Genomic DNA, 20904 nt, shown 5'->3' with positions numbered 1-20904 from the left:
AGAGAGAGAGAGAGAGAGAGAGAGAGAGAGAGAGAGAGAGAGAGAGAGAAAGAAAGAAATGAGACAGAGAGATGGATGGATGAGGAGGAAGGAAAGAGATGAGAGGAGGTGGGGAGGAGCAAGCTGTGATCAAAGTATTGAGTATAAATTTTCAATTACAAAAGGGTAGGAAAATCATATAAATAGATACAGAAAAGAAGAAGTGACCAACACATAGGAGGTAAAAGGTTCAAGTCATCAGGGAGTACAATGGCAACCAGCACCCTCACCACCTCACTACATCAGAATGGTTATTATCAAAAAGACATAAAGTAACAAGCCCTAAGGGATGTGGGGAGGAGAATATCTGAGAATGTAACAATTCAACATTGTGGAAAGATAACCTCCTTATGAAGTTGAAAATACCTTTGCCCTCACTATTCCAATCAGGGGTATTCCCCAAGGGAATAAAATCACCGTGGGTATAGTGGGCCTTCGGGATAGCATTTGAAATATAAGTGAAGAAAATATCTAATATTTAAAAAAAAGATATTAGAAGCAACAGGTTGTAAAAGCCTACTAAGCCCATAAAGTTCCCTCTAGTCCCAAGTTATCAGTCAACTGGAATATGAGATTATAGAATGACTATTAAAGTGAAGTTAAACAATAAAAGTAACTGGAAAAAAAAATCACCTTATGAAGGAGGACCCTGCACTGTCATGTTGAAATAGAGAAATAGGTAAAAAGATATGTATAATTTATATGTGCATTTGTATGAATATTATTCAATCGTACAAAAGATGCAACCCTATATTTATGACAAGTTGAAGGAAAATAAAAAACACTAAGTGAAGCAAATCATTTAGAGAAAGACAGATGCCACTCAGTGTCACTCAACTGTGCAATTTGAACTGAGCTAAATCTTAGAAACTGAATCAGTAAATTTTGAATTTTTGACTTTTTATAATAAAAAAAAAATCCACCAGTGCCACATGTTTTCAGCTGTCAACAATGAAAAATAATCCAGTACCAGGAAGAAAATTCTCACACTCTTTTCCTTCCCTTTGATCTCCTTCACCATAGGGGTTAGTTTTTTTTACCTGAGGAAATGCATCTAGTTAGGGAATCTACCCACCCTTTCAGCTCAATAATTTGATGGTTCTCTAATCACTCGATTTTCCCAGGGACCAAATTTTTCCAATGACTAAAGCAATTTGAAATTACTATAGTTCCAGCCTATAGATAAATCTTAAAAAACATGATAAGGTTTTCAACTAGAAATATTAACTAATTTCTATGCAGAAGAAACATATATTCCTCTGGTACCAACAACACCAGGAAGAAACATCCTAACAGCAGGGGGGATACTAATTAGAAGTTGAAAGAAATATGTAATGCATGAACAAGAGCATTGATTCTTTTTATTAATTATGAAACTATGCTCTAGATAAGATGACTTATAACTTCATTTCTCATGAAAAGAGCAGCGTCGGGAGACCCTGCTTCCTGTGTTTGACTTCACGGGAAAGAAACAATTGATAAATAAATTTATGTTCAGTTTATGATTTCTGGGTATTATTTTTCTGGAAAACAATTTTAAAATGCTTTAATCTGAAACCATACATTAAGCAGAAACCAATTACATAAAAATCAACTGAAACTAATTTTATTTGGTTCTAGCAATACCAACTTCCTCTGAACCACATGGTCCCACATTAGCTCATGAGATGTAATGTTACAATGCTGACTCTCTGCTGTGTTTTTTCTTATTCTCATTGGATGTCTATTTTGGGGGAAAAATAGTGATGCTTTCTGGTGCATAACATTATATAATACAAGTAAAACATCTTTTCAAGACTGCGAAGATGGAAATTTTAGCTCCTTGATCTTGTTTACTTTCAGATTCTTCTGTTGGCTTTGAATTTATCTGAACTAAATGATGAGGGGGTACTTTTACTCTTCACAAGATGACTTGCTAAGAATGCTTAAGAAAGTTAAACATTCATGGCTGTTCAGGATGTTGGTTTTTTCCTTATACTTCTGAACCCCAGATTTTGAGTGACGTATTCCAGGAGAAGTTGAGTAATATCTCAATGACAGAGTAAAAACTATTATCCTTCAAATTTTACTTGAATATGTTACATTAAAATACTACTTTTTAATTGAAATAATTGTTTATTTTTTACTTTTTTAAATGAAAGACCCCAGGTTTTTATGTAATTTTAATTTTGTTGGTTTATCACAGTAGAATCCAACGTACAGATTGTCAGTCATTTTGAACAGCTTGTTTACAGAAAGGCAATGGATGGATGGATGGATGGATGGATGGATGGATGGATGGATAAGAGGTTAGACAGATGGAAAAATGTATAAATGGCGAGAGGAAGGAAGTGAGAAAGGAAGTCAGGGAGGAAGGGAGGGAGGCAGGGAAGCAGGGAAGCAGGGATGGATGGAGGGGTACCCAGAGAGCATCCTGAAGATTTTGGATATACTTGTTTTCCCCGGGATCTCTCCTTCTCTACTCAATTGCTACATTGCCTGGAATTCCAATAAATCTTACCTCAACATAAAATTTATCGAAACTTTGCATGTATTTAATTGTATTTCTTCTTCATAAAATTGAAACAAACACCCTGGTGTGCATTATACTTTGCTCTTAACTCTTGTTTTGTGTTTTGCAAGATTTTCCGGCTGGCTCAGTCACTGTCAATATCCACTGTGATGGAATCATCAAGGCCACAACAGAGATTAAATACTGTTCAGCAGCAAAAGCAACAGAAAGTCCATTTAGAGTGTCAGACCCGGGCAAGAGTTTGTGCCAGGTAAGTTGATCTGTCTAGCCAGCTAATCAAGTACATGCTAAGGGGAAAATGCAGGAAGAGAGAAGTCTTGATTTGATGTAAGGTTTAGTGGAATGTGAATGGATGGATATCCACACAAAGGGAAGGAGCCACCCTCTGAGGTGCAGAGATATAGACAAATTAATTTGCTTCAGTCAAGTCATTCCTGATAATGCCACCCAGAGACAGCTTGTCCATTACAACACGGCTATCGGGACAGGTTCTACTTAAACTGATTACAGAGCAGATGGATAATGGAAGAGAGAGAATCAAGGTGCACCAGTGAGAAATGAATTTCTTTGTCTAGATGTGAACAGCACAAAACAAAAAAAAATCAGTCTGTGTATCTGAGGCTTTGAGACTCCATCAGCCCGCCCAAGTTACCACCAAACAGGGAGCTCTTGGAATGAATCTTGCATGTACTTTCACGTGGACATTTTTAGATTGTTCTGGCTTTCATTTCTTACTGTTACCTGATAGTAAAAATTATTAAATCATCCACGTTCATTAAAAATTCTAGATTGGCCAGGAGGTAGTGGCACACTCAGGAAGTAGAGGCAGGCTGATCTCCATGAGTTCAGAGGTCAGCCTGGTCTACTGAGCAAGTGCTAGGACAGCCAGGGCTACACAGGAAAAAACAACAAGCAAAGAATCAGATCAACCATGGCATGAGAAAAAACCCTAACCCCCAGGCCTTTCCTCTCATGTGACGGAATCTTGCTCAGAGATGGGGGTTTCATGACGGATTGCCCAAACTTGGCACATTTTCCTATGTGTTGGGTATATGAAAACATCTTAAAAATTTTTCAAAAAGCTTATTAGTTTGGTTTCTGATTTAAAAAAAAAACTTGACTTACTTTTAATAGGAAGAAATTGGGCTTTAAATGTATCATTTATATGTTTGTTCCATGGAGTTTCAATATGAAATAAATATTTTAATGTGAAATAGAAAATTTATAAGATTTGATGTTATATGGGAAGTACAGAAGTTTGTGGGGGGGTTGTTCTTTTCGTTTGGTTGGCTGAGTTTATTTTTTTTTTCTACTTGGCAATTAGAATTATAAACTTTGCTTAATTGGCTTGTTGGGAGAGAAAGTCAGGAGGGAGTGGAAGAAGAGGGAGGGTTGGTTCATTCAAACAGTGTGATCTTCACATTTACCATGATGACAAGTCCTTCGAGAACTGCAGAGAAACTGTCAATGACAGTGATGCTGACAGGCTGCCAAGAGCCTTTTGTGACAGACACTGGAGGCTTGACTGACTTTGTGCCACTCTTTCTTCTTCAGCACTCTTCTTTGTGAGTGGTGCGTTTTAGGACAGTGGAAAAGGCAATTGTCTTAGAAAAGAACAGAGAGTGAAATACCATTTCTGAAGACAGCTGACAGGTCATCTATATTGCAGTCACAAAACAAGTGCAAACATAATAGCTTAAAATCGGGATGGCTTCATTTACTTGTGTCAAGTCTACCTTGTCTTGTATTAAAAGTTCTATTCGTAACTAAAACCTAATAAAGGGAAGATATAGTATTCTGCATCTACAGCTGGTAAAGTAGTTTCCAAATACATGTCTGCACTGGGTTTAATGCCAGGGGGCAGGTAGTATATAGTGAAAATTTAATGTGGATTAAATTCTGGATGCATTTTTTTAAAATAAAATAATGTGAAAGTTATGATTTCCACTGTTGCTTGAAATAAATGTGAAGATTTTAGAAAACTATAAAAATTCTAATGTATTTTGGCCCTGTGTCTGAGGAGAGAGAAAAGACTGTGGCTATATTATAATGTTTCCCATCCCCCCAAGCCCAGAATCCTGTACAGAGAAGACAGAATATCAGAATCAACATGTACACTGAGTCTCCAAAGACAGAGCTTGTCTAGCTTATGGACAGCAAACTTCTCACTTGCAAAGCAAGACATGGGAGTTTGGATTAATGTACCTAAATGGGAAGAGATGTGAAGATTTTGCTACTAAACTCAGAGCCCAGGGAATACTAGTGGATTAAGACAAGCAAGGTGGGTTCTGGGCAAGCACATTGGGCCTTAGGCCAGCCCAAGAGTCCCATCATCAGCCACTAAACCCAGACACTATTGCACATGCCAGCAAGATTTTGCTGAAGGGACCCTGATATAGTGGTCTCTTGTGAGACTATGCCAGTGCCTGACAAACACAGAAGTGGATGCTCACAGTCAGCTATTGGATAGAACACAGGGCCCCCAATGGAGGAGGTAGAGAAAGTACCCAAGGAGCTGAAGGGGTCTGCAACCCTGTAGGTGGAACAACAATATGAACTAACCGGTACCCCCAGAGCTCGTGTCTCTAGCTGCATATGTAGCAGAAGATGGCCTAGTCGGCCATCATTGGGAAGAGAGGCCCCTTTGGTCTTGCAAACTTTATATCCCCCAGTATAGGGGAACTCCAGGGACAAGAAGTGGGAGTGGGTGGGTAGGGGAGCAGGGCGGGGGGAGGATATAGGGGACTTTTGAGATAGCATTTGAAATGTAAATAAAGAAAATAATTTTTAAAAAAGGTGAAAAAAAGAGTTCTATCATAGGCTAGAAAGAATAGCCATGCTTTAGTCCCATACCCTAGAGCATAGACTGCATGTGGACTGGGGTTCTCTCAATCTGCACACATTATCTGTAAACTTACTCTAAGAAAGATCCTACATTTGTTAGAGGAAGAACTGCAGAGACATTCACTTGGTATGTTTTAAGGTCAGTCAGGTATAAACTGCTTTTGTGAGTTCAGATAGAATACTACAGTGATTATTCCCTCTTTATGATGCTGTCAGGAAACCCAATAATTTGTATACTTTGCAAATGGCCAGTTGAATACCACTATTCAAAATGTAATACACATTATAATCATACTGACCATAATTATTGTTTAGTTGTAAGAAAATGTCCCAGCCAATGTGGGTTTGTCAACACCCTGCCTGCTTTGCTGAAATGGCATATCGTAAAATCTGCTGTAAAGTTCTCCCATGGTTCAATGTCAGCTATGATTTCAGTAATCCTGAAATTATTAACAGGATTCTTCTATAGCCACTTAAGTGCTACTGGGCATCTAAACCCAGTGTGAGTTGGAGGGCAGAGTAGTTAATGAGAAATCTGTGGGTTTTGTTCTTCAGTTTTCCAAGAACTCACAATAAGAGACTTTATATGATACTTAAAGGCTATTGAACAATGGGGCAACATAATCATTCTATGAGTTTTCATAAAGAACTAATGAAAGAGCTGATTTTTGTTTTGTTCTAGTAATGTCTGTTAAGGTTTAGAACACTTTACCTCAATTAACTTAATGATCTACTTCTTAGGTCAGTTCATCATTTTTTTTTTCCTGTAGTGATAAATACTAAAATCCCATCCAAAGCCTAATAAAGGCTCAATTCATAATGAATCACTTAAAACAGACAGCATGGGCTCTTCAAATGAAAAGAAATATCTAAACTTAGTTTGGGGGGATAATTAAGATTCAAATATTAGAGATAAAAATACTGCAATTTCTCGTTCACCAAGATAATTAAAACCTGGGAGAATTTCGTCCTATTTACACAAGTGTCTTGGGGACAAAGCAAAGTGTCATCTTTTTAAAAGAAATCAGTACATAAGTGAAACCAGGTCAAATGATAAAAGAATATAGCAATTATTAGTCATCTTGCTCATGACTTGGGAACCTAACACTGTGGACGTTCACTCAGTGTGCTTCTTATGCTATTCATTTCCTTAAGGGGGAATTTCTTTACCCAGTTAAGCTTGTGCTCGGAATTGTTTCTTTTGAACATTCTCTTCTGGGAACCCCTTCTCTTTCTAGTAATTTTCTAAAATGTCCAATAGACCCTTATCAGTCTTAGGTCAGTGCCAACCTTCCTATTCTCACCAGTCCCTTTTGATGCAGGGTGCAAACGCAGGGAGCAGCGCTGGCGTTAGTCAGAATGCTCAGGTGCAGCCAGCTTGATGTTCTCAAAGGACAGGAATAGTCAAACTCATTTCTATGCATATGATAACGGGTCGCAAAGCTTTGCCAGAACCATCTCTTGTCAGTGCATTCCTCCATGTTTCTTCAGTAGATCACCATTCAACTTAGTACACTTTTGAGGTTGCTATGTGTTCACATTATGTAAAACTATATTTCAGTACTATTCTTCCCTCCCCACCCATCACACTTGGTTAAACTTGGCTATGTTCTTCATCTTTGTAAAGCCACCATCTTTTCCCCAGTTACGTCCTTTTGTATGGGTCACAACTAGCATTTATTCAGAATATGAAGAAAACTCAGTGACACCTTCTTTTTTTTAATATTATTTGAATACCTTAGTGAAAAACTAGCAACCCAGTATGCAAAGAAAGTAGTGAGAGAAGTGAAAGTAGCCCCCCGAATACGTGCTGCTCATGCAGTCACTGACTCAGAAGTGTGTTAGCCCAGACAGATGAAGAATTGTGCTCTAATTCTTCTTCATGTTTCACTGTTGCCATGAACCACGAGTTCTGCACTTCGCTATTGGCTGAGCAGCTTCAGAGATTTGGGTTGATCATGAGCATGCATTGTAATTCCTTATTAAAATAACAACCACTTAGTTTGAGGAAGATGAGTTTCTTTCACGGTAAAAGAATTTTTCGGGTGTCCAATGAGGAATCTAGAACACTTGCTCTCTGAGGTTTCTTCAAACACAAATATTCCATAAGTTTTATGTTCACAGATGAAATGTTCAATTGCTATATTATAAAAATTCTCCTTTCAAGTGATCTGACTTGAGAATATGGGAGGCTCTCTGTGTCTTTTTTTAAAATAAAATTTATTAATTATACACATTGAGTGGCATAATGTGGTATTCCAATGTGTCCAGTGCATACTGATAAGATGCAGGCAATGAGCGTTCTCTCCTCCAGATCATTTCTCATCCGCACACCACTGGCTCCGCTCCTCATGACCTTCACACAGAATGGAATAGGTTATGCTTAGCTTCAGCCACTGCACTGTGCGCTGGATTTTAGAGCTTACCTCTGCAGTGTGTGCTTTTGTGTACCCACTACTCAGCCTCCTATGGCTGCCACCTTCACACTTCCATTTCTCTGCTAGTGACTATCCCACATCCAGATTGAAAATAATAATAATAATAATAATAATAATAATAATAATAATAATAAATATAACATCATCATCATCATCATCATCATCATCATTATTATTATTATTATTATTATTGGAGTTTGTCAGATAGATGAGATCCAGATTCAGTGAGCGACCCTTTCTGAAAATGATGGATAGGTGGTGGTCAACAGAGCAAGACAACCAGTGTTGGATACTAGCTTCCATATGTATACACCCATATCAGATACAAATATTCTCAACTTATACACATAGAGAATGTTTAACAAGAGCAATATAGCTTTGCAGACACTGACTCTACTTTTCTGTTCAAGTTAATCTCACTCCTCTTCTTCCTATACCTAACAGGTGTGGTGTTATTTTGTTTCTTGGGCCAGGTTCTGTACTCTGCCACAGGGCCTTTGCACATCTCTTTTACAGACATCTTCTCTTCTCCTTCACTAACCTCACTTAGTTCATTCTAACTTATCCACAAACTTTTAATTCCAGTGTATTTTGTTCAGTGACATTCTCCCATAATCTCCTAATGTATCTCTTCATAATACTGATGACATCTAGCTTAGTGTACACCAAGATGTACACTATTTCTCAAATTGTCTGTCATTATATTCAAGGTTCCAAAGCACAAAATTACCTATTCATGTTTCCATTTCATCGTCTGAACCACAGATATTGCTAGGCATGTGATTGCTTGATATCCACTTTGTTGGGCAAATAAATGAAGGGGTCAGAGAATGGTACACATTAAGCTTCCCTTCCAGTCTCAAATCACCAAATAATTACAGCTCTGTGTTCCAACAGCCATTATAACATAACACAGGCACAGACTTTTGAGGAGTTAGTGGAGCATAGCTGAAATATTAATGCTTTTGACGGAAGCAGAAAATGAGAGGCCATTGAAGGATTATGGTCAAAGATAATGACTGTAGGAACAGGAGTAATGAGACCAATGCTGTCACAGGATTGGAAAATGGCTCTCCAAGCAAGCCAAAAGAAATGTGCCAAAACTCCTTTAAGAAGAAAATGTACCATCCTTTTATAAGCCATTTTCAAGAGATACTTCTTTGAATATGTTAGTGTTATAATTGTTTAAACTCTTGTCTTATTTTGTTATAGATTTAGTGATAAGTTGTTACAAACTATTGGTAATAGATAAGGAGGAGATAGTGCCTTTGGGTTTTAGTTTATGATTATGATAAAATGGTCTCTAGATTCTAGTCTGTTTTCTCATGACTATCACTAATTATATTATGATCTAACATTCTTAGCCAAGCAGACAAATATTACAGTTTCTTCTCTGCATCCAGCAAACAGTTGTATGTCTAAGTAAAATTCAGTGGCGTGGTGTGTCATAAAAAGCCAGATGCAAACTTAGAAACATTCTATCAGGTAGTCATATTTTCCTGGCACTGTTGAATTGGTTGTCTGAAAGGCCAACATAGGAGACACTGATAAGCAGTCATCAACTGTAAAGTCAATGGAAAGCAGTTAATCCTCCTAGCACAAGCCTAGGTCCTCAGTCCCAGAGAGATGCTACATTAACCCTAGGCTGTAATTGCTAGTTTCTATGTTTAAAAGGCACAGGCCTCTGCTGTGTTTAAGCCACTGTCCATTTGCCTCTCTGTATTATAGTAGCAATACTTACATTCCAAATACCTTAAAAGCTATGTGCTTTCAGTTTACATTTTTTTGAAATGAAAACAGATTGATACATTTGTTTAAGCAGAGAAAAGACAGCATGAGAAGCTCATTCCATAGAGTACTGTGCAGACTTCTGTCTAGGTTGTGGTGACTCCATTTCATTGATGTCTAAGAACTCCATCAAAGAGTTTGGAGAAAAACAAATAGTAGTTACTGGATATTTCACAGTTACTCATTAGTGTTGACATATGATATGTATCAGTAATATATTTCTTAGACTCATGAATCAGAACTGGAGAAATAAGATTTCAAAACTTTTTTCCTGCCATACTATTTGCAAGTCAGTTAAGGGGAGAATTCTATAAATAACTCATCAGCAAGACATACAAAATTTGAAATAAATCTTAGGTTGCCTTGAACTTAATGATTATTTCAGAATTCATGGTTACAATGCTAAGAAATGACTCATTCAAAAGTTAGAAAAATTAAGTTGACTAAGAAGAATATATTGCTTTTCCTTAAGACCTATCTATTTAGATAATGCTTTCTAAATTAATTTCAAAACTTCTTGGAGGTGAACAGAGACAGAGACAGAGAGACAAAGAGAGAAAGACACAGAGACAGAGACACAGAGACAGAGAGACAGAGAGACAGACAGAGATAGAGAGACAGAGAGACAGAGAAAGAGACACAGAGGCAGAAACAGAGAGACAGAGACAGAGAGACAGACAGAGAGAGATTTTCTAACTGAAGTAGTGCTCTCAATTTCCCAGTACTGTGACCTTTTAATACAATTCCTCTTGTTGTGGTTCTCTCCTCTCTGTGTCAAGCTGACATAAAACTGTCCAGCACAGACTGTACTATGAATGCCCCATTTGGGACTGAGAAGTTCCCAGTCTATTCTCTGTACATTGACGAGTTGAGAGCCTCCATGTTAATTACCATCTAGCGCAAGGAGACGCTTTTTGATGAAAGCTGGGGATGCACTGCTCCACAAGACAGGTTCTAACCTATCTTATCACCATATGTAGTTGTGAGAGAGTTTTAGACATGAAATATATGAAGACAGCTCTAGAGTTCTTGCTTTCCTGAATGCAAGTGAATCAGTGTAGCTGAAAATACCTATCAATACCACAAGTCACCCATTATCCCACTTGCCTCCCACTTTCTATGTTCACATGTGCAGCTTCTCTGCTAAAGAAATGATAACCCATCCCGCAACAACTGTTAACTGCCAGTAGTCTATCATGGAGAAGTGAGACCTCATGGACTCCTTCCCCATCCATGATGAAATGTTGACTTGATCAATCTTGTGCAGATCCCCATAGCTGCAGTGTTTTCCTGAGTTCATTGGCTATGTCATATCCGGAAAACATCTTTCAGATGCACATCTTCCAGGCTTCTTGTTCTAGGATGTTTCCTGAGCCTTTGGACTGGGCATAGAGCTGTCTCATTTAAGCCTCAGCATTCCAGAATCCACTTTTCTTAGCATTTTGGCCAGTTATGGGCTTCTGTACCAGCTGTCCCCCACTGAACTAAGAGTTATCACTCATGGAGACCGGGGGCATCACTAATTTATAGCTATGAAAATGGGAGGAAGGATGCATAACTTGGAATCATCATGCTACCAACTTCTCAACTCCCTAATTTGGGGAGTTTGCCAACTTTTCCTTTGTCTTTTTTTTTCCTGTTATTGTGCATGTGTGTGGTGAAATATGATCACATATACCCCCATTCCCATCTCCAATTCTCATGTTCCCCCAATATGTCCCACTCCTAACATCATATCTTTCATGTTTATAACCCATTAAGTCTAGTTAGTATTACCTCTATGTTTATTAGTGCAGGGCCATTCACTGGGATATGAGCATCCCCTTGGCTAATTTTAAATTTCCTTTTCATTTGAAAACAGAAAAAAGTCGAAGAACTTGATAATGTTCTTGCATCTATATTCAAGCATGAGATACCATATTATGAATTCAAACATCTCCAAACTGAAATGTACCCTCAAAAAGAATGTGAGTATTTTTCAGTGGTATCATTGATTTTATTATATTCTAACCTCTGCAACCACTTAAGAAATGATATAGCCAAAGGAGCAGCTTATTGTTTTATATAACTACTTACTCTTGAAGACATAGTAAAGTAGACCAAAATTTAAATATGGATTATTAGTATATAGTTGTGTATGCATTAATGTGTGATGTATACATGTGAATGTAAACATGCAGGAGGCAGAAGACAACTTTGAGCAGTCAGTTCTCTCCATCTACCTTTACATAGGGGATTGAACTTGTAGCCCAGGTTTGCCCACAAAGCACTTTATCTACTGATCTATTGTGTGAACCCCAATAGTTCAAACATTTATGATTCCATGTACTTATTACATGTTGGACAGCTGTGTGTAGTTTCTAAAACTAGTGGTCTTACCTCCTAATATTTATTATAAGGATATGTTTGAATAAGGACATATGTGATGAATTTTATTTATAACATCATTGTTTATAATTGCCCAAAACTGAAATAACCTAATATTCTTAGATCAATGGTTATGTAAATTTTGACACAGATATTAATGTGAGAATTAGAAATTAATTTAATCATGATTGTCTTGCTGGCTTTATTATTTTGATATTGAATAACAGATATACATAACAGTATGTAAATAGATGGTTTTGCCTGATGTTTGTAGTAGTTATGTGTGAATTATAAATTTTAAGTAATTATAGGTTTTTTATTTCACAAAACGGAGGTCTCCTTGTTTAAAAAAATTCTAAATCTTCTTATTTGTACATCTGTGTGGGTATGATGTGTGGAAATCAGGTGACAACTTGTGGGTATCAATTTTCTTCTCTCCCACTGGGTCTGAAGAAAGGAACTGAGATTTTGAGGCATGGCTCTGTGTATGAGTCACACTAGTTTCTGAGTCATCACACTGGCCTCTTAATGGATACTTTCTATAATTATTAGTTATTTATTATGATACAAAAATATAAAAATATGAGGATATATAAGAGCTACCTATTAAAGTTCTATAGCTAAATATTACTGTGACTTCATGGTCTATTTTAGAAATACTTAGTTCCTGCTTAGTTTAATGAAAGAATGTTTCTAATTCATTTACTACCCAGCATCTGTAAACACTGAGATATGAGATAGATGCAGTGGTGACTGAGACAGGCACAGGGCTAAGCAATATGAGAAGTATACTGTTTGCATATTATCATGTAAAGGTTAAGGCATTTTCTGGCTCGTGTCTATGCCTCTTAAGCAGATGTAGTATGAGCCATTCAGGCTTCAAGGCAGCACCGAGAATCCCAAAGCCCAGCTGATTGTGAAGCAGTTAAATTTGTGAATAGCTGAATAATCATGGTGTCTATTACAGGGAAACACCAGAGACATGCAGTCTTTTTAAAATGTAAGAGTAGTGAAAAGGATTAATTATGTAATTCACTTACAAAATAAGGTAATAAATTAGGACAGAAAAGGAATATAGCATGATTTTTTATTCAAAATACTTATAATAAAACAAGATAATATTCAGGTGATAATCTAAACAATGTAGCACACTTTTTGGTCTATGGCATTATCAGGGAAAAATATATGCTAATTTTCATTGTCTGCTTCAGAGATAGGACTTTAGGCAACAAATGATGAGTCACAATGATGGGAGAGAAAGGAAAGCAGAATTCTAGATGAGTGAAAGTTTGTGCACAAATGTGAAGATGGGACTGGAATAAACTCTTTCAGTGTTATCTTTGTTTAGATTTATGAAATGGGAGTCATAGAGTTGGGGAAGAACACCTTAGGTCTTTCATTTCATAGGAGAATTCTAAATAAAGTTAAAAGAATGAGAATTTTTGAGTTCATGTGTGTTCCAGCTTGAATCTGGAATGTTCTTCAGGCATCCCTGATTAAAGCCTTAGTTCCCAAATTGCTGATGTTGAAAGGCAGTTGAGACTCTGAAGATCAGGCCAAAGGGGGGAGGGGGTGGGTTCTAGGGTAAGTGCTACATCTGCTTCAGTTGGAGTGGGGAATCGTAGCCCTTCCCTGTCTCTTTAAACCAAGGTCAACCTAAACCTCTTCTTCTCCTGGTATTCAGGGTATTTCATTCATAAATAAAGACAACTTGATTAGTGAGAAAGGGTGCAATAGTATTGGTCCTATATGTTCTTTGATGGAGAATATTTAATGGTTTGAATCACAACTTTTGAATGTGTGGTTCTGACACAGTAAGATTGTCTTAAATATCTTTCTAATAAACATAGATAAAGATGGTGCTAATAGCTCTCAGGCCTTGCTTGAGTATCAAGGGCTGAATACTTTAATTGCCTGCAGAACTTTTGTTGTGCAACAGTCTAAGCCATGCTCAACAAAAATTAGTGAGGACACTGGGCATCATCAGAGGTTACACTCCCAGGTTATCCTAAGTACAGACACATTTACCTGCCTTCAGGCATTTAAAAACATACCAGAAAACCCATCTATCCTCACACTCACTCTATCTTGACATCGAAAAGCTATTAGTCTGTCTTTGAAAAAGTTATAAAAATGGTGGCTAATGCAAGTTGGAATCCATAACTAGAATTTGACGAAAATTATCTAATTAAAACATTTAATTAAAATAAAACATTTTATAAGGTAACATTTTTTTTTCAAAAGGCTGAAAAAGGAAGACAATTGATAACATAATTCATTCAGATTTATTGCTGAATATACTTAGGAAATGAGGTGCTATAAAACTTATGACACAATAATTCCTGTATGAAATACAAATGAACATAATACAATAAACACAATAAAATAACAAGAGAGATGTGAATGTGATTCAGTCCAGGCGCCACTCTGAGTTTTGCTCAACTTGACATGAAATAGTCACCCAGGGAAGAAGGAACCTCAGTAAAGAAATTGCCTCCATCAGATTAGCCTGTAGACACATCTATGCGGCTTGATTCATGATGCGTATGGGTGGTGCCACCTGGGCAGGTGGTCCTAGGTTGCATAAAAAGCCAAGCTGTGAATCCAGAGAAGCAAGCCTGCAAGTCACATTTCTCCATGGTCTCTGCTTCAGTTCCTGCCTTGAGTCGCCCTTGATCATAAACTGAACTGTAAGTTAAACCAAATCCCTTTCTCCTAAATGTTTTGGGGGTGTGTTGTTTAGCAACAAAACAACTTATCTTCCTGACAGTGAAGTTCTATTTCCATGCTATCGTCAAAATACCTCCTCTTAAAGACCCCACACCTGTCTCTCATCATGTTCATGTTGGATTGATAAAAAGGTTCGAGATGCCCTTCTTTACATAGTATTAATCTTAAGAATACTAAGGGGAAAACACTGGTTTTGAGTAAGACACTAAACATATTTGAACGTTAGGCAAACATCAAAGCAGGTATAACCCTGGGTGTGTTTCCCAGAACAGTTCTCCAACTCACTGGTGAAATGTTTCATTATTAAAGATGTATTGTTTGTGTCTTTAGATTTTAGCTAAGATAAAGAGAAGGCCAGAGCATTGTGAGGAGAATGTAGCCATGAGAGACTGAAAATGTGTTCAACACAGACATACCTATAAGTCAGGATGACCCATAGACATCTGTGTTTATTAAAAAACAAGAGTTACATTAGTGATGACTCGGCATTTTATTTATGAAAGAAGTCAGGAAACTGAATCTAGAATTTCCTAAAATTCCCCTTTAAAAGAAGACTGCATAGGAAAATAATAAAGAGTCATCACTAATGTAACTCTTGCTTTTTATTTCAAGCCAATCTTAGTTATTTCATCATTTTCTAGACAGCATACTTCCTCATTTGGCATTCATTTTTATGCTATACCCTCAGTAGACAAAGCTGTGGATGGGTAACAATAAGGTAGATGTACAGAAGAGGTTAAATCTGTGTCAATCTTCTCTTGGTAATGCTCTTGTATTCATTTATAAATAATTTTTCTCCTGGAAAAATAAACATTCCAAAAGGAAACAGTTCGCACTTGGTGGAGAACAAGAAACATTTCAAACAAACTTGGGAGAGTCCTGGATTTATTTGGGACTTGCTAGTATGTGGATAGATCACTGTGGACTGGGAAATTGATGTAAGAAATTATACTGACCAGCTTTAACCAGTATACAAGATACTAAAGCCGAGATTTCTAAAGAGCAGCGCTAGGAGTCAGGATCTGCTACTTTATTTCTGATTTCTATGTGAACACACCTGGTTTGCCCATCACCAGAATGCAGCTGTGGTGATGAGAAGGCTGGGCCAGAGCAATTGCTGCAAATATTCTGTAGCTCTCAGCTGCTTAGACTTCTGAATCACTTCTGGTTGTTCACAATTCCTTCATCCCCTTATGTTCTTCATAGTACTGCTAAAGTCTGTTTAATACAGGGTATTCTGTATCATGGACAGGAAGAAATGTAATTTAGCTGATTGTCAAAGTAGCAGTTAGTTTGGGGAAAAAAAGAAACTACATTATTTTGCCCAGACTGATAGACCCACCAAGAAATGCAAGCTGGTTCATTTAAGCCCAGTAAGTAACAACCTTCCCTCTCCCTCTAGGAAGAGAAAGGAATGAGAAGGAATGAGAAAACAAACCTGCAAGAACAAATGTTATTCCCATTCACAGCTAGCTCCTGTGACTTGTGTTAAACTGCACCAAACCGGAGATGAAATGCTTTACATATGTTAACTTAATTCCTCACAGGGCTCCCGTGCTACCATTTAATCTCTACAGTACAGAAGTGATGTTGGGATGCCAGATATCAAGTCACTTACAAGAATCCTAGCTCTTTTTTGGGGGAGGGGGTAATGTGTGCATATTTTTATTATAACTACAATTCTTCAAAGAACATTATTTAAATTTTGTTCAGATATGCTTAAATATATCTGCAATATGATCTCTAAACCCTTTGAGAAGAAAGCTGAAATTTTAGTGTTCTTCATCATATTGGGGCACTTTACCTTGTTGCAAACAATTCCAGGTGGCCTTTTGGAGTGTAAGTTCTGTGATACCGCTGTCTGTAGTGCAACCTACTGGCCTCTGGATTACAGGGACAAGCTATATCTCGTGGCTGTCATCAGCAGAGTCCTTGCTCCAGTGCACATCTCTCCATCACTCCAGTGCACATGTCATTTTCCCGCCTAGAGTCTGATGACCCGAGAGTGGCTGGCATAAAGCTTGAGCTAATGATAATCTTGCCACATGTGGTCAGAGACAATACAGTAATGCTGAAAAGCCTCGGTGCAGTCCTGTTAGCATCGTAAAGAACCTAAAAGCTGCGACCAGAAAAATCCACAGACATTCACTCTTGCCTTAAGCACTTCTGAAAAAGTTTGTTTGATTTAGAAAAGGGGAGGAGATTAAAAAAGAAAAAGGAAAACAACAGGGCAGGGACCTAAATCCTGAGACCAAATGTGAGTGTCAAATTTGGCAATTCACAAGGGCAATGGGGGAACTTGTAAGGGGAAGGATGAAGACAGTGGAATGGTCAGAGATGCTTTCTCATGTTGGCTTGTATTATGTTTCAACTTTAATCTAACAGTTTAAGAGACTGTTCTCATTTGCAGGTAACTTGATTTTAAGTGAAAATCAAGAGCTGAGTCAGGTACCTGTTCTAGATGGGAAGCTGCATCGGAAAGACAACCCCTGCATGGTTGTTGTAGAAGGGAAACTACATCGAAAAGACTGCCCCTGCATGGATGTTGTAGTGTTAGCTGACTTCTCTTCTGCTCTTGGTTTCATGGGCATGTAACAAATGTAGACTTTCTCTGTAGTTCTTTCCTTAAAGCCTAACTGTTATCAATGCTGGATGTCTTCCTGGCAAGTATAGAAACAGTGATGGACAAGACAAAATTTGATGAAAGAGTGACATTTTCCGAAACCTCACTATTACCAAGTAGTAAATTGGCTAAAAAAGCTCAGAAATGACTCTTCTTTCTATAGCTCAGAATTCTTTTTTTTTTTTTTTTTTTAAAGATTTATTTATTTATTATATGTAAGTACACTGTAGCTGTCTTCAGACACTCCAGAAGAGGGCATCAGATCAATCTTGTTACGGGTGATTATGAGTCACCATGTGGTTGCTGGGATTTGAACTCTGGACCTTCAGAAGAGCAGTCGGGTGCTCTTACCCACTGAGCCATCTCGCCAGCCCAATAGCTCAGAATTCTTACATCTCTCCATGACCCCAGCTCCCCAAAGCCACAGTGTTAGGAAGGCTTCTGCTGAAGGGGTACCTGTGCCGCACCACAAGAATACATGTGTGTTTTTTCTTTTTAACTTGCTTCATATATAATAGTTTAAATAATTTGCAGAAGTTTTACAGTATCACCACTAAGTGTATCTTGATGACCACTGAACATTAAGCCATTGTGTAATATGATAATAAGAGACCAAATAGAAATGAACATTAGTGCATATGTTAAAATTTTTTTCCGTAGTTTAAGAATGTATTAGAGAGCCAGGTGTGGTGGCGCACACCTTTAATCCCAGCATTCGGGAGGCAGAGACAGGCGAATTTCTGAGTTCGAGGCCAACCTGGTCTACAAAGTGATTTCCAGGACAGCCAGGGCTATACAGAGAAACCCTGTCTTGAAAAAACAAACAAACAAACAAACAAACAAAAACAAAAACAAAGAATGTATTAGAGAATTAATGATGTGAAGAAAAATGTTTGAAATTATTTTTAAATTGGAAGCCCTCTTGATGTTCCTCAGGGCCTCACAGGAGAAGTATCTGGCCTGATCTTGTCATTGTGTCCCCTCCTTAGACCTGGTGACTCAAGAAGGTAGCTTCAGATGTAGCTTCATTGGCCTATCCTGAGAGGTGGCTTTAGAATCATCATGCATTCTACCCGTGAAAGTTGGTCTTTCTGGCTAATATTAGTATCACTTGCCACTCCACCAGCAGGAAGAGGCAAATTCATCCTTTCAACAGGGAAACGATCCATTTGAACATTTATCTTGTTTCCATCATAGTCTATGCCTCTTGAATCTTGTTCTTCAGGATGCAGAGCATCATATCAACACATTGACTTTTGCTGCTCTGAGGGACAGGCTTCTCTGTAGGCATATGTATATTACTACTTTATTGGGTCCTTATACATCTACTGTTCTTCCAACCCTTATTGCACCCTAATCCCTTCCAATACTCCAGGGAGGAGAGAAAGAAGGTTAGTGGGGAAAGGGAATTTCGAGTTCCTTTTAGACTACTCCTCGTTTATTTGAGTCATTGAGTTCCTTTGGGCAAATCCAATCTTTGTCTCCTCAGACATCTCCAACTTCTTGTCTCTTTTCTCTCAACCACTTGACAAAGCAGTAGGAGGAGGGACCAGTAGGAGGAACAACCACACCTCCTCTCTTGGGGCTCTGGTCTTTTTATACCCTCTAGAGTCCCTAGAACTAAACTGTCTTCATCTGGCAGAACCACACACCTGGCAGAGCACCCAGGAGGCAAAGTCTGCCACTGTGAACAATATGAAATATCCATATATCCTATACCTGGGATTAAAACAAACACATGTTTACATAACAAAACTGTGGGGGGGGTCTTTTGTTTTTTTTGTCACTTATTTATTTATTTATTTACACTACAGATTTTATTCCCCTCGTCCACTCCATCCATCCTCCAACTGTTCCGCATCCCATACCTCCTCCCTACCTCCCACCCGTCTCCATGAGGATGTCTCTATCCCCCACCCACTACTCAACCAGACCTTGAAACTCCGTGGGTTCTCCAGTCTCTAGAGGGTTAGGTGCATCTTCTCTGACTGAACCCAGACCCGGCAGTCCTCTGCTGTATGTGTGTTGGGGGCCTCATATCAGCTGGTGTGTGCTGCCTGGTGTACACTGTCCAGTGTTTGAGAGATCATGGGAGTCCAGGTTAATTGAGACTGCTGGTCTTCCTATAGGGTCACCCTCCTCAGCTTCTTCTATTCTTTCCCTAATTCAAACACATGGGTCAGCAGCTCCGACCATTGGTTAGGTGCAAAGATCTGCATCTGACTCTTTCAGCTGCTTGTTGGGTCTTCTGGAGTGTGGTCATGATAGGTCCTTTGTTTGTGAGCCCTCCATATTCTCAGTAATAGTGTCAGACCTTGGGAGCTCCGCTTGAGCTGGATCCCACTTTGGGCCTGTTGCTGGACCTTCTTTTCCTCAGGCTCCTCTCCATTTCCATCCCTGCAGTTCTTTCCGACAGGAACAATTATGGGTCAGAGTTTTGACTCTGGGATGGCAACCCCTCCCTCTCACTTGATGCCCTGTTTTCCTGCTGGAGTGGGCTCTATAAATTCCCTCTCCCTACTGTTGGACATTTCATCTAAGGTCCCTCCCTTTGATTCCTGAGAGGCTCTCACCTCCCAGGTCTCTGGTGCATTCTGGAGGGTCCCCCTACATCCTACCTCCCAAGGTTGCCTGTTTCCATTCTTTCTGCTAGCCCTCAAGACTTCAGTCATCTTCCCCTACCCCCATAAACAGATCAAGTTCCCCTCTCCCTTCCAACCCCAATCCACTTTCCCTCCCATGTCCCTCCCTTCCTCCCCACTTGTGACTGATTTTTTTTCTCCCTCCCAAGTTGGACCGAAGGGCCCAACTGAGGACACCTCAGGACTGGGTTTTTTAAGGTACCAAAATTCTCACTATACTTCTCTAGTGACCTCCTTTGTCTAAGAAGGTCTCCTGCAGCCTTGCTCTCAGGCACAACTTTGCTGGCAGACATAAGTGTTCCAAATCTTCAGAAGAAAGTACAGAAAATGACTTAACAGGACTCTCAATTATAAGACAAGCTCATATACATCAAGTGATATGATGTCTTTCACTGAAAGGTGATTGGAATTTGAAATAAAAGCTTCATTTTAATTTAAGCCATATTCTTTACTACAGTCTGTTAGTGAATCTAAAGCTCATCATAATGCATTTGATTCTTGCTGTCTCAATATTTCATTTGCCGCATCTTGAGTTTTAGATGCTTTAAAGGGTTCCATCACAACTGAGTGTCAAGAAAGCATTTGGCCCTTCTAGGACTCATTGGAGTGACTTGATTGGTCTTCAGATAGACTGTTCGAGCCATCTACTTCATCCTTTGAGTAGCAGCTGACCCACCCAGTCACTTTTCTTGATGTGTAGACCTCATAGACTATGCAACCTTTTTCTCTTTGTCCAATATTTTCTCTTCCGGAGTTTGTCTTTGGCTAGATTGGGTTGCCTGAAGAAAATTCACACTATCAAGAGCATTAATAATCAGTCTGATTGGCACAGTCACATGTGTCCTATTTAACTCTGGTGAGAGAGCTTTCCAGCCTTCAGAGGTCAAGTTACCACAATCCAGAACCCCTTTCTTTTCTGCT

General features: G+C 38.6%; 1 protein-coding gene across 1 annotated transcript in view; it reads left to right on the top strand.

The window, feature by feature from the left end:
• Bank1 (B cell scaffold protein with ankyrin repeats 1) overlaps positions 1–20904 on the top strand; it is a 260238-nt gene that overhangs the window by 78095 nt on the left and 161239 nt on the right. The window contains exons 5-6 of the mRNA XM_021195807.2: positions 2662–2801; positions 11483–11588. Of these exons, the coding sequence (XP_021051466.1) occupies positions 2662–2801; positions 11483–11588 (246 nt within the window). The remainder of the gene's footprint in view (positions 1–2661; positions 2802–11482; positions 11589–20904) is intronic.

Source organism: Mus pahari, chromosome 4 (assembly GCF_900095145.1).
Source record: "Mus pahari chromosome 4, PAHARI_EIJ_v1.1, whole genome shotgun sequence".
NCBI lineage: Eukaryota > Metazoa > Chordata > Mammalia > Rodentia > Muridae > Mus > Mus pahari.
This window is presented reverse-complemented; position numbering and strand designations above follow the sequence as displayed.